The sequence below is a fragment of the Natator depressus genome, chromosome 1 (assembly GCF_965152275.1).
Source record: "Natator depressus isolate rNatDep1 chromosome 1, rNatDep2.hap1, whole genome shotgun sequence".
NCBI classification, from domain to species: Eukaryota; Metazoa; Chordata; order Testudines; family Cheloniidae; genus Natator; species Natator depressus.
The window spans coordinates 348,863,297-348,876,387 of NC_134234.1; the positions used below are offsets into that span (position 1 = coordinate 348,863,297).

At 47.4% G+C, this 13,091-nt stretch overlaps 1 protein-coding gene and 1 long non-coding RNA gene across 2 annotated transcripts in view; both read left to right on the plus strand.

The window, feature by feature from the left end:
• The first annotated feature begins 6,804 nt into the window (after positions 1-6,804).
• LOC141993529 (olfactory receptor 5V1-like) lies at positions 6,805-7,758 on the plus strand. Its single transcript, XM_074963108.1, has one exon. The coding sequence runs from the start codon at positions 6,805-6,807 to the stop codon at positions 7,756-7,758; it is 954 nt and encodes a 317-aa protein (XP_074819209.1).
• A 2,500-nt stretch (positions 7,759-10,258) lies between these two features.
• Positions 10,259-13,091, plus strand: part of LOC141987732 (uncharacterized) — a 36,260-nt gene continuing 33,427 nt past the window's right edge. The window contains exon 1 of the long non-coding RNA XR_012639611.1: positions 10,259-10,657. This is a non-coding gene — a long non-coding RNA (uncharacterized LOC141987732). The remainder of the gene's footprint in view (positions 10,658-13,091) is intronic.

A 13,091-nucleotide genomic window follows, 5' to 3' on the forward strand; every position in this document is an offset into this window, starting at 1 on the left:
AAAATGGAGGAACCAAAACTACTGGTGCAGAAGATTGAACCAGATATTATAGGGATTACAGAAACGTGATGGAATAGCACTCACGACTGGAATACAGGTATTCAAGGGTATGTGCTGTTTAGGAGAGATAGGAATCAAAGGTAAAGGCGGTGGGATAGTGTTGTACTTTAGCAAAGTGGTGAACTGTAAGAAGTGATGGAATGGACAAAAACACTTTGGGGCAGGATTGTAAGAGAGGTTCTGTTAAGATAAAATAACGTTAGGGATCTGCTGTTGACCCACAGGGTCCGTCTTGGATATGGCTAGAGATCTCTATTATTGGAGAGAGAATTACTACCAGGAATTGGGTCACAATGGGAAACTAACTTGCCAGATATAGACGGGAGCATAAATGCTACTAATACTGGTAGGACCCACTTATTCCTGGGTGTGAGAGATGACAGTTTACTTCAAAACTGCCACGTAACCAACAAGAGCAGATGCAATTTCACACTTGGTTTTGATACGTAGTAAGGGTTCCCTAGAAGAAACGGTCATAGGAAATGAAGGATAATCAAAGCCAGGTCATCAGCTACGTTTTTGATTTCAGAAGGGCAGACTTTCAAGAATTCAGGGCACTAGTTAAAGAAGTCAACTGAACTGAAGAGCTCAAGGACTTAAATGTGGAGGAAGCTTGGAATTTCTTCAAGATCAAGTATATAAAAATGATCTGATATTTGCATCCCAAGCAAGGCGTGGGGGGGGGGGGGTGAGGGGGAAGGAAGAGAGACAAAAATTATAGGGAAAGGCCTCAGACACAGCTGGATGAATAACCACCTCAAAAAAGTTGTTAGGACTACACAGAGAGCCTATAGGGAATGGGAAAAAGGACTGATCAGCAGAGATGCATCTTGGAGGTTAGAAAAAGTAGGAATAAAGTGAAAATTGCTAGAAGTCAAGCTGAATTAGCTCTTGCCAAGAACATTAAAATTAGAGGTTTTTTTAATTCCATAAACAAGAAAATAAGGAAGGATGAGTTTGTGCTGCCATGCAGTGCAGATGGGAAGGAGATTAAAGACAACCAAAGCAAAGTATTCATTTACTTTTTGGGCCATATGCAGGCTTTCAGTAAGGATGATAATATGGAACATGGGCATGAAGATAAGGTAGCAGATGGAAATGAGTGTACAGAAATGGAAGTTACCACATCTGACATTGGCTCAATTTGTTCATGACACCCTATATTTGTATTTGTACCCCATTTCCTTCCTTAGCCCACCCCATGCCGGTGTTCGTTTAACATTCTCCTGGCTGTTCCAGGCAGGCGCCAGCCAAGATTAGCCCTGCTAGAAGTGCAGGCAGTGTTGCTTGTGCAGCACCCTCTCCCCTTCCACTCATGCACCCCAGTCTCTCTCCTGCCCTATCCCATCCCCCAGTGACTCCCACCCCCATGCCCATGCACCCCTTCCATTGCTCCCATCCTCATCCTCCTCCCTCAGCATCCCACCAGCCCCATTCTCCCTGCAAATCCCAGCCACCTTTCTGCCACCCATTCTCTGCACCCCGTTCACCCTCCCTTTTCTCCTGGACACCCTCCCAGCTTCCCTTCTACTCCCCCTGAACCTGTCTCAGGCTTCTGCCCCATTTCTCCCTCCCTCATTTCCCCTGCATCCTCCCAGCCTCCCTCCTTCCATTCCCCACATCCCTCACTCTCCCTGAGCCTCTCTTGCCCTATCTTCCCCAAATACTCCCATTTCCCTCCCCTGCATCCCCTCAGCCATCCCCCCAGAGAGAGTCCTGGACTTTCAGGGCCAGCACTAAGAGTTGGCTAAATAGGCAGATATTTAGTTTTTCAGGGATGGCTCTTTCCCAGCTATCCCAGCAGAGCACCAGAAAAGAGCTTTGGGGGAAATCTGCCCCTTTAAGGACAACCCAGAGCACCAGTGGTGGCTGGGAGCTGCCATACTAGATTCATAGATTCCAAAGCCAGATGAGATCTAGGCCCTAGCTTGACCTCCTGTATAACACAGGCCATAGAAAGCCCCCAAAATAGTTCCTTTTGAACTACAGCACATCTTTAACAAAAGATAACAGAAGATTTAAAGATTGCCTGTGATGGAAAATCCACTGCGGTGCTTGGTAAGTTGTTCTAGTGGTTAGTTACCCTGACTGTTAAAATTTATCTCTCATTTCCATAGCTTGTCTAGCTTCAGCTTCCAGCCATTAGAACATGTTATGCCTTTCTCTGATAGCTTGAAGAATCCATTATTAAATATTTGTTCCTTATGTAGGTACTGATAGACTAGGATCCTTACGCCTTAACTGTCTCTTTGTTAAGCCAAATAGATTGAGCTCCTTGGGTTTATTTCTATAAAGCTTGTTTATAATCTTTAATCATTCTTGTGGCTCTTCTCTGAACCATCTCCAATTTAATCAACATTCTTCTTAAATTGTGGGCACCAGAACTGGACACAGAATTCCAGCAGTGGTTGCACCAGTGCCAAAGACAGAGATAAAATATTCAACTAATTATCCACCACAACCCCCAAGCTTTTTTTTCGATCCCTGCTTCTCAGGATAGAGTCCACCATCCTTTAAGTATGGCCTACGTTCTTTGTTCCCAAATGTTTGTATACATTTAGCCATATTAAAAACACGCATTTGCTTGTGCCCAGCATGGCTCTAACTGGACCCGACCATCCCTTCCCCATCAGCTGGGACATTCAGACAGACCATGGGGAATTACAGACCAGTCAAGTTAACTTAAGTATCCGGAAAGATAATGGAGCAAATAATCACGTACTCTATTTGCAAAGACCTAGAAGATAATAAGATGATAAGTAGCAGTCAGCTTGGATTTGTCAAAAACAAATCATGTCAAACCAACCTAATAGCTTTCTTTGACAGGATAACAAGCCTTGTGGATGTGGGGAAGCAGTAGTTGTGGTATATCTTCACTTTAATATGGTTTTTGATACTGTCTTGCATGATCATCTCAAATGAACTAGGGAAATATAGCTTTAGATTATGGCATAGAGAGTACACTTATAAAGTTTGCGGATGATACCCAGCTGGGAGGGGTTGGAAGTGCTTTGGAGGATAGGATTAAAATTCAAAGTGATCTGGAGAAATGGTCTGTAGTAAATAGGATGAAATTCAATAAGGACAAACACAAAGTACTCCATTTAGGAAGAAACAATCAGTTGCACACATACAAAATGTGAAAGGACTGTCTAGGAAGGAGTACTGCAGAAAGGGATCTGGGGGTCATAGTGGATTGAAAGATAAATGTGTGTTAGTGTAACACTGCTGAAAAAAAAAAGTGATCAACATTCTGAGATGTATCAGCAGGAGTGTTGTAAGCAAGACATGAGAAGTGGAGTGCCCCAGGGGTCGGTCCTGGGGCCGGTTTTGTTCAATATCTTCATAAACGATCTGGAGGATGGTGTGGATTGCACTCTCAGCAAATTTGCAGATGATACTAAACTGGGAGGAGTGGTAGATACGCTGGAGGGGAGGGATAGGATACAGAAGGACCTAGACAAATTGGAGGATTGGGCCAAAAGAAATCTGATGAGGTTCAATAAGGATAAGTGCAGGGTCCTGCACTTAGGATGGAAGAATCCAATGCACCGCTACAGACTAGGGACCGAATGGCTAGGCAGCAGTTCTGCGGAAAAGGACCTAGGGGTGACAGTGGACGAGAAGCTGGATATGAGTCAACAGTGTGCCCTTGTTGCCAAGAAGGCCAATGGCATTTTGGGATGTATAAGTAGGGGCATAGCGAGCAGATCGAGGGATGTGATCGTTCCCCTCTATTCGACACTGGTGAGGCCTCATCTGGAGTACTGTGTCCAGTTTTGGGCCCCACACTACAAGAAGGATGTGGATAAATTGGAGAGAGTCCAGCGAAGGGCAACAAAAATGATTAGGGGTCTAGAGCACATGACTTATGAAGAGAGGCTGAGGGAGCTGGGATTGTTTAGTCTGCAGAAGAGAAGAATGAGGGGGGATTTGATAGCTGCTTTCAACTACCTGAAAGGGGGTTCCAAAGAGGATGGCTCTAGACTGTTCTCAATGGTAGCAGATGACAGAACGAGGAGTAATGGTCTCAAGTTGCAATGGGGGAGGTTTAGATTGGATATTAGGAAAAACTTTTTCACTAAGAGGGTGGTGAAACACTGGAATGCGTTACCTAGGGAGGTGGTAGAATCTCCTTCCTTAGAGGTTTTTAAGGTCAGGCTTGACAAAGCCCTGGCTGGGATGATTTAACTGGGAATTGGTCCTGCTTCGAGCAGGGGGTTGGACTAGATGACCTTCTGGGGTCCCTTCCAACCCTGATATTCTATGATTCTATGATTCTTCCACTCTACTCCGCGCTGATACAGCCTCAGCTGGAGTATTGTGTCCAGTTCTGGGCACCACATTTCAGGAAAGATTTGGACAAATTGGAGAAAGTCCAGAGGAGAGCAAGAAAAATTACTAAAGGTCTAGAAAACATGAGCTAGGAGGGAAGACTGAAAAAATTGGGTTTGTTTAGTCTGGAGAAGAGAAGACAGAGGCGACATGATAACAGTTTTCAAGTACATAAAAGGTTGTTACAAGGAGGAGGGAGAAGAATTGTTCTCGTTAACCTTGGAGGACAGGACAAGAAGCAATGGGCTTAAACTGCAGCAAGGTAGGTTTAGGTTGGACATTTTGAAAAACTTCCTGTCAAGGTAGTAAAGCACTGGAAAAAATTGTTTAACCTATTCTTAACCCCCACCAATGATGGAGATTCCACAGCCTCCGCAGGCAAACCCCAGTCAGGAATGGTCTAGTTATTACGTAGTCCTGCCATGAGTGCAGAGGATTGAATTATGTGACCTACTGTAGGTCCCTTCCAGTCCTACACTTCTATGATTCTCTGACAAAGGATCTGCCCCATAAGGACTCCCCGCCACCAGGAAATCAGCCGTTGCCAAGGGCCAGAGTGGGGATGCTCTGTCTCCCAAGGGTGGCCCCCAGGAAAGGCCTAGCTTAAGAGTCAAGAAAGGCATACACCTTTACGCTTCTGGCTCCCCAGGTGTATCCTCCTTTGGGCAAAGACACTAAGCTGGGAGGAGAGGTAGATATGCTGGAGGGTAGGGATAGGGTCCAGAGTGACCTAGACAAATTGGAGGTTTGGGCCAAAAGAAATCGGATGAGGTTCAACAAGGACAAGTGCAGAGTCCTGCACTTAGGAAGGAAGAATCTCATGCACCGCTACAGGCTGGGGACTGACTGGCTAAGAGGCAGTTCTGCAGAAAAGGACCTGGGGGGTTACAGTGGGCAAGAAGCTGGATATGAGTCAGCAGTGTGCCCTTGTTGCCAAGAAGGCTAACGGCATATTGGACTGCATTAGTGAAAGCACTGCCAGCAGATCGAGGGAAGTGATTATTCCCTTCTATTCGGCACTGGTGAGGCCACAGCTGGAGTATTGCGTCCAGTTTTGGGGCCCCCCCACTACAGAAAGGATGTGGACAAATTGAAGAGAGTCCAGTAGAGGGCAACGAAAATGATAAGGGGGCTGGGGCACATGACTTACGAGGAGAGGATGAGGGAACTGGGGTTATTTAGTCTGCAGAAGAGAAGAGTGAGGGGCAATTTGATAGCAGCCTTCAACTATCTGAAGAGGGGTTCCAAAGAGGATGGAGCTAGGCTGTTCTCAGTGGTGGCAGATGACAGAACAAGGAGTAATGGTCTCAAGTTGCAGTGGGGGAGGTCTAGGTTGGATATTAGGAAACACTATTTCACTAGGAGGGTGGTGAAGCACTGGAATGGGTTACCTACCACAGTGCTAGAATCTCCATCCTTAGAGGTTTTGAAGGCTTGGCTTGACAAAGCCCTGGCTGGGATGATTTAGTTGGGGTTGGTCCTGCTTTGAGCAGGGGGTTGGACTAGATGACTTCCTGAGGTCCCTTCCAACCCTGATCCTCTAGGATTCTCTCTCTCTCCTGACCAAGGTTTTCCAAGGCTGCACAGTTCCCGGTCTGTACTGTGAATTCCCCAGCAAGTCTACCTAAGTAGGCCAGCATTTATTTTGTTTTCTCTCCAAAAACTATGAAGAGTATAATTACCCAGTTATAAAAAAAAAGTTACCACACAGTCCTTTTTAAGCAAGCACATTTATTGTTAATGTGAAAGCATTAGAGAAAACACAAAAACAATAAAAGTTCCAATATGCATGCTAATAAGCTTACCAGAAGTCACCCATGAGTGTGACATGGCCTTTGTAGGCCAAAATTCTTCCAACCCATCCCAGAAAGGTTTCGGGCCCCCCTTGGTCAGAATGTCCTCTCCATTTGCTGATCAGGAAGATCGTACTGAGCCTGAGTTTTAACTGACTATTCATCCAAAAGTCCTTTCTTTGTTGGTCTCTGGAGAATCCAGATTGAACCAATATATGTGAGCCTCTCCAGGAGGTGATACAACCTGAGTGAATTGGCCTAATCGCCCCCACTGTTCTTCGTTCCTGGGGGGGGGGGGGGGGCTGCAGTCACCTTCTCTAATGGAGTTACAGACATCTGGCCTGCAAGGATACATATACTTAATACAGTAAGATCTCCCAAGGATACTGCAAGAAATTGCCATCCCTTTCACAATGTGAACCTCTTGTAGTCAGACTTACACACACACACGGGACAACAGGTAGCATTTTGAGCTCTAAATTTCCATCTTTTCTGCATGTGAAAATCACAGTCTCATTGCTGGAAGGAGGTGGTTTAGCTCTGAATTCCTGACTCTCACTCCCTGTCTCTTCTCTCTTCCTGTCCCTCTCCCCCACAGACAAACTTTACTGGCCCCATGAAACAGGAGAATCAGACACAGGTGACAGAGTTCATCTTCCTGGGCTTCTCCAGCCTTCCCCATGGCCAGGCCTTCCTCTTCCTGGTGTTCCTGGCGATCTACCTCGTCACCCTGGTGCAGAATTCCGTGATATTCACCCTCATCCAGCTGGATTCCCATCTTCACAGCCCCATGTACTTTTTCCTCAGCCACTTATCCTGCTTGGATATTTGCTTCTCATCAATCACAGTCCCCAAGATCCTGGTGAACTTCCTGCGTGAGCAGGAGACCATCTCCTACTGCGAGTGCATGGCCCAGATGTTCTTCCTGATGTCATGCGCGGGAGCCGAGTGCGCACTCCTAGCTGTCATGGCCTATGACCGGTACGCAGCCATCTGCAACCCCCTGCGCTACACTGACATCATGAGCCGGAGGGTGTGCTTCCCACTCGCCATGGGGTCCTGGCTCTGGGGTCTCCTGGACTCAGCCATACACACCTTCATGGCCTCCAGCTTATCCTTCTGTGGCGCCAACCAGCTTCACCACATCTTCTGTGATGTCCCTCCCTTGCTGAAGATCGCCTGCAGTGACACCTATGTCAATGAGCTCACACTCCATCTGGCTAGTATCTTCATGGGCCTGAGCCCATTTCTGCTCATCGTCATCTCCTACCTCTACATCCTGGCAGCCATCCTCAGGATCCGCTCCAACACAGGAAGGCGCAAGGCCTTCTCCACCTGCACCGCACACCTCATCGTGGTCACCATATACTTTGGGATGGCCAACCTCAACTACAATCGCCCCAGTGCAGGCTACTCCATGGGGATGGACACCCTGGTCTCCACGCTGTACTGCATCGTCACCCCCATGCTGAACCCCCTCATCTACAGCCTCCGCAACCAGGAAGTGAAGGGGGCCCTGAGGAAGGCTCTAGGGAGCCAGAGGAGGGAATATTCTTCCCCAGGCGGCTGAGGTGAGAGCTGGGAGGTGACTCCTGCTCTGCTCTGCCTGTAATGGCTCCTCCTCACTTCCAAGGGAAATGTTTTATTTTATATTCATGTTAAACAAAACCTCTTTTCTTTAGAATAAGTTAGCTGCGCCTTGATGATGCAGTCTGGGGGTGCAGGATCTATGTCTCCGTCATCTGCCTAGCACAGTTGGCCCCAGTCCCTGGTGGGGCCCATACACACTGCTGCAATAATAAATAATTATCTTCCCTGCTGTTTGACTCTTCTTTCTGCGAGGCCTGGGTGTGTGGATTACACAGCACCAGCCCACGGATCCAATCTCCACTGAAATTCAGCTCCACCAGCTGAGCGTAGTCTTCACTCTGCTCTCTAACCAAGAAGTGGGAGCTATGCAGAACTGTGCACAGCCGCGTTGGCAGAATTTACCAGTTTTGCTGAAGTTGTCTCCCTTTGGGATCCTTCGGTTCCTGGAGGCTCCCTGCTGCTCTCCAGGGCCCCAGCAGACACCAGAGATGTGTGGGTCTCACACAGCTGACCTACATTCATAATACCCACTTCCTAACTGCTGATAAAGCAACAAACATGCCCCCTACCATTGGAGCCCACCAACAGTTCTGTCCCTTCCTAATGGCCAGAGCTGTAACCCAGGGCTCCATCCCTTTACCAGATAGGTTGGGCAGGATCCGCTCTTCTGAGTGGATAAGATTTGTTCAGATAAAGTGCAGTGGAAGGACTCACCCATTATCCTGGGAACCAGGATGGGGAAAGTCTGGCCAAGTACCAAGTAACTGCAAAGGCCTGGTTGTGATCCCACCTCTCACCCCATGTTAAATAAAATGACTAACTGGATAAAAAGAAACCGATAAGAATACAATGACAACAAAAGCATCAGAGAGTGTCCATGTTAAAAGCCAGAGCCAGTCCTATGCCAGTCTCACTGACCTAGCCTGCAAACTCTCATGTACAACTGGATGAGAGGAAAAGAAAGTGGAGGAGTCCCTGACAAGACAGACTAGAGGTTGGAGCCCTGGCCAGTAGGCCCTACAGGCCAATGCCTAGTTGTCTCCAGCAGACTACAGACTAGAAGGGACTTCTAGACACGTGTCCTGAGGAGCCTGGTTAGCCCTGTGACCCTCAACAGGGCTGCCCTAGGGGCTGAGCTAGGAATGGCTGTGTTCATTCTTGATTGAAACTGACTAAAAGTATTCCAGCCGTGCTTCTCTTCCAGCCCCACTAAAGGATTTTTTAATTTCAGCCCCGTGTGCGAGCGCTTACTAGGACCCACCAGGTGCTCCAGTCTATAAGGCCTCCCAAGAGGCAGGCTGGTCTTGTGGTGCAGGTACACGTCCCTGGTTGGAGACTAAGACGACATGAGTGCAATTCCCACCTCTGCCACTGACTCACTATGTGGCCTAGGCCAAGTCACTTTCTCTCTCAATGCCTCAGTCCTCCAAAAGTAACATAGGGATAATACTCACCTACTTTTCAGGGGCATGTGAGGCATACATTAATGGATTTAGCAAGGCGGTCAGATACTATAGCAATGGAAGGAATACCACCTAGACAGACAGCTCCAGGTACACCCGGTGCTGAGTATCTGAGAAGATTGGGTGTACCCCAGCACTCAGCGACGCCATCAGGCAGCACAAAATTACATAGAATCATAGAAATGTAGGACTGGAAGGGACCTCAATAGGTCGACTAGTCCAGTCCCCTGCATTGATGCAGGAGTAAGTATTATAGACCATCCCTGCCAGGTATTTTGTCTAACCTGTTCTTAGAAACTGCCAGTGATGGAGATTCCACAACCTCCCTAGGTAATTTGCTCCAGTGCTTAGCTACCCTGACAGTTAGGAAGTTTTTCCCAATGTTTAATCTAAATCTTCTTTGCCACAATGTAAGCCCATTACTTCTTGTGCTGTCCTCAGTGATTAAGGAGAACAATTTATCACCCTCCTCTTTATAACAGCCTTTTATGTACTTGAAGATTTATGTCCCCCCTCAGTCTTCTCTTCTCCAGACTAAACAAACCCAATTTTTTAAATCTTTCATTGTAGGTCACATTTATAGACCTTTAAACATTTTTGTTGCTCTCCTCTGGACTTTCTCCAGTTTGCCCACATCTTTCCTGAAATGTGGTGCCCAGAGCTAGACACAATACTCCAGCTGAGGCTTGATCAGAACTGAGTAGAGCGGAATAATTACTTCTCCTTTCTTGCTTACAACACTCCTGCTAATATATGTGGTCTAGCAGTGCATTTTCTTCCTAACATGGATGATTCTAATAAGATACATACACCAGAATTTCTCTCCCCATGTTAGTTTCCATGACAATCAAGCCTGATAACATCACTGCAAGATGCAGCAGGAGTAGAATCTGTGTTGAGGTTTTGCCTAAATAGCCCCTCCCTGAGGTGTGGCTTAAATCTCCTTCCTTCTCTCCCAGATGATTAGTATCACCAGTATTTGGAGTTGCTTCTCTCTCCTCACCTCATTTGGGTCCTACGTTCTTTTTTCTTGGTGCCTCCACTCAAAGCAACTCCTCACTACACCAGATATACAGAGGTACTATTCCTTGAGAAAAACCAGCGATTAAAGGAGGATTAAAGGATAAAGGAGTTGGAGGCGCAAGTGGTGTTCTCGTCCATCCTCCCCGTGGAAGGAAAAGGCCTGGGTAGGGACCGTCGAATCGTGGAAGTCAACGAATGGCTACGCAGGTGGTGTCGGAGAGAAGGCTTTGGATTCTTTGACCATGGGATGGTGTTCCATGAAGGAGGAGTGCTGGGCAGAGACGGGCTCCATCTTACGAAGAGAGGGAAGAGCATCTTTGCCAGCAGGCTGGCTAACCTAGTGAGGAGGGCTTTAAACTAGGTTCACCGGGGGAAGGAGACCAAAGCCCTGAGGTAAGTGGGGACGTGGGATACCGGGAGGAAGCATGAGCAGGAGAGTGCAAAAGGGGAGGACTCCTGTCTCACACTGAGAAAGCGGTATGATCAGTGTGTTATCTTAAGTACCTATACACAAATGCAAGAAACCTGGGAAACAAGCAGGGAGAACTGGAAGTCCTGGCACAGTCAAGGAATTATGATGTGATTGGAATAACAGAGACTTGGTGGGATAACTCACATGACTGGAGTACTGTCATGGATGGGTATAAACTGTTCAGGAAGGACAGGCAGGGCAGAAAAGGTGGGGGAGTTGCACTGTATGTAAGGGAGCAGTATGACTGCTCAGAACTCCGGTATGAAACTGCAGAAAAACCTGAGTGTCTCTGGATTAAGTTTAGAAGCGTGAGCAACAAGGGTGATGCCGTGGTGGGAGTCTGCTATAGACCACCAGACCAGGGGGAGGAGGTGGACGAGGCTTTCTTCCGGCAACTAACGGAAGATACTAGATCGCAGACCCTGGTTCTTATGGGAGACTTCAATCATCCTGATATCTGCTGGGAGAGCAATACAGCGGTGCACAGACAATCCAAGAAGTTTTGGAAAGTGTAGGGGACAATTTCCTGGTGCAAGTGCTGGAGGAACCACGTAGGGGCAGACCTGTTGCTCACAAACCGGGAAGAATTAGTAGGGGAAGCAAAAGTGGAGGGGAACCTGGGAGGCAGTGACCATGAGATGGTAGAGTCCAGGATCCTGACACAAGGAAGAAAGGAGAGCAGCAGAATACCGACCCTGGACTTCAGAAAAGCAGACTTTGACTCCCTCAGGGAACTGACGGGCAGGATCCACTGGGAGAATAACATGAGGGGGAAATGAGTCCAGGAGAGCTGGCTGTATTTTAAAGAATCCTTATTGAGGTTACAGGGACAAACCATCCTGATGTGTAGAAAGAATAGTAAATATGGCAGGCGACCAGCTTGGCTTAACAGTGAAATCCTTGCTGATCTTAAACACAAAAAAGAAGCTTACAAGAAGAGGAAGACTGGACAAATGACGAGGGAGGAGTATAAAAATATTGCTCAGGCATGCAGGAATGAAATCAGGAAGGCCAAATCACACCTGGAGTTGCAGCTAGCAAGAGATGTTAAGAGTAACAAGAAGGGTTTCTTCAGGTATGTTAGCAACAAGAAGAAAGTCAAGGAAAGTGTGGGCCCCTTACTGAATGAGGGAGGCAACCTAGTGACAGAGGATGTGGAGAAAGCTAATGTACTCAATGCTTTTTTTGCCTCTGTCTTCACGAACAAGGTCAGCTCCCAGACTGCTGCGCTGGGCATCGCAACATGGGGAGTAGATGGTCAGCCCTCTGTGGAAAAAGAAGTGGTTTGAGACTATTTAGAAAAGCTGGACGAGCACAAGTCCATGGGGCCGGATGCGCTGCATCCGAGAGTGCTAAAGGAGTTGGCGGCTGTGATTGCAGAGCCATTGGCCATTACCTTTGAAAACTCATGGCAATCGGGGGAATTCCTGGACGACTGGAAAAAGGCTAATGTAGTGCCCATCTTTAAAAAAGGGAAGGAGGAGGATCCGGGGAACTCCAGGCAAGTCAGCCTCACCTCAGTCCCTGGAAAAATCATGGAGCAGGTCCTCAAGGAATCAATTCTGAAGCACTTAGAGGAGAGGAAAGTGATCAGGAACAGTCAGCATGGATTCACCAAGGACAAGTCATGCCTGACTAATCTAATTGCCTTCTATGATGAGATAACTGGCTCTGTGGATGAGGAGAAAGCAGTGGACGTGTTGTTCCTTGACTTTAGCAAAGCTTTTGACACTGTCTCCTACAGTATTCTTGCCAGCAAGTTAAAGAAGTATGGGCTGGATGAATGGACGATAAGGTGGATAGAAAGCTGGCTAGATTGTCGGGCTCAACGGGTAGTGATCAATGGCTCCATGTCTGGATGGCAGCCGGTATCAAGTGGAGTGCCCCAAGGGTCGGTCCTCGGGCCGGTTTTGTTCAATATCTTCATAAATGATCTGGAGGATGGTGTGGATTGCACCTTCAGCAAATTTGCAGACGACACTAAACTGGGAGGAGAGGTAGATACGCTGGAGGGTAGGGATAGGATACAGAGGGCCCTAGACAAATTAGAGGACTGGGCCAAAAGAAATCTGATGAGGTTCAACAAGGACAAGTGCAGAGTCCTGCACTTAGGATGGAAGAATCCAATGCACTGCTACAGACTAGGGACCGAATGGCTTGGCAGCAGTTCTGCAGAAAAGGACCTAGGGGTTACAGTGGACGAGAAGCTGGATATGAGTCAACAGTGTGCCCTTGTTGCCAAGAAGGCTAACAGCATTTTGGGCTGTATAAGTAGGGGCTGTCATAAATATAACGGGAAGGGTAACGACCTTTCTGTATACAGTGCTATAAAATCCATCCTGGCCAGAGGCCAAA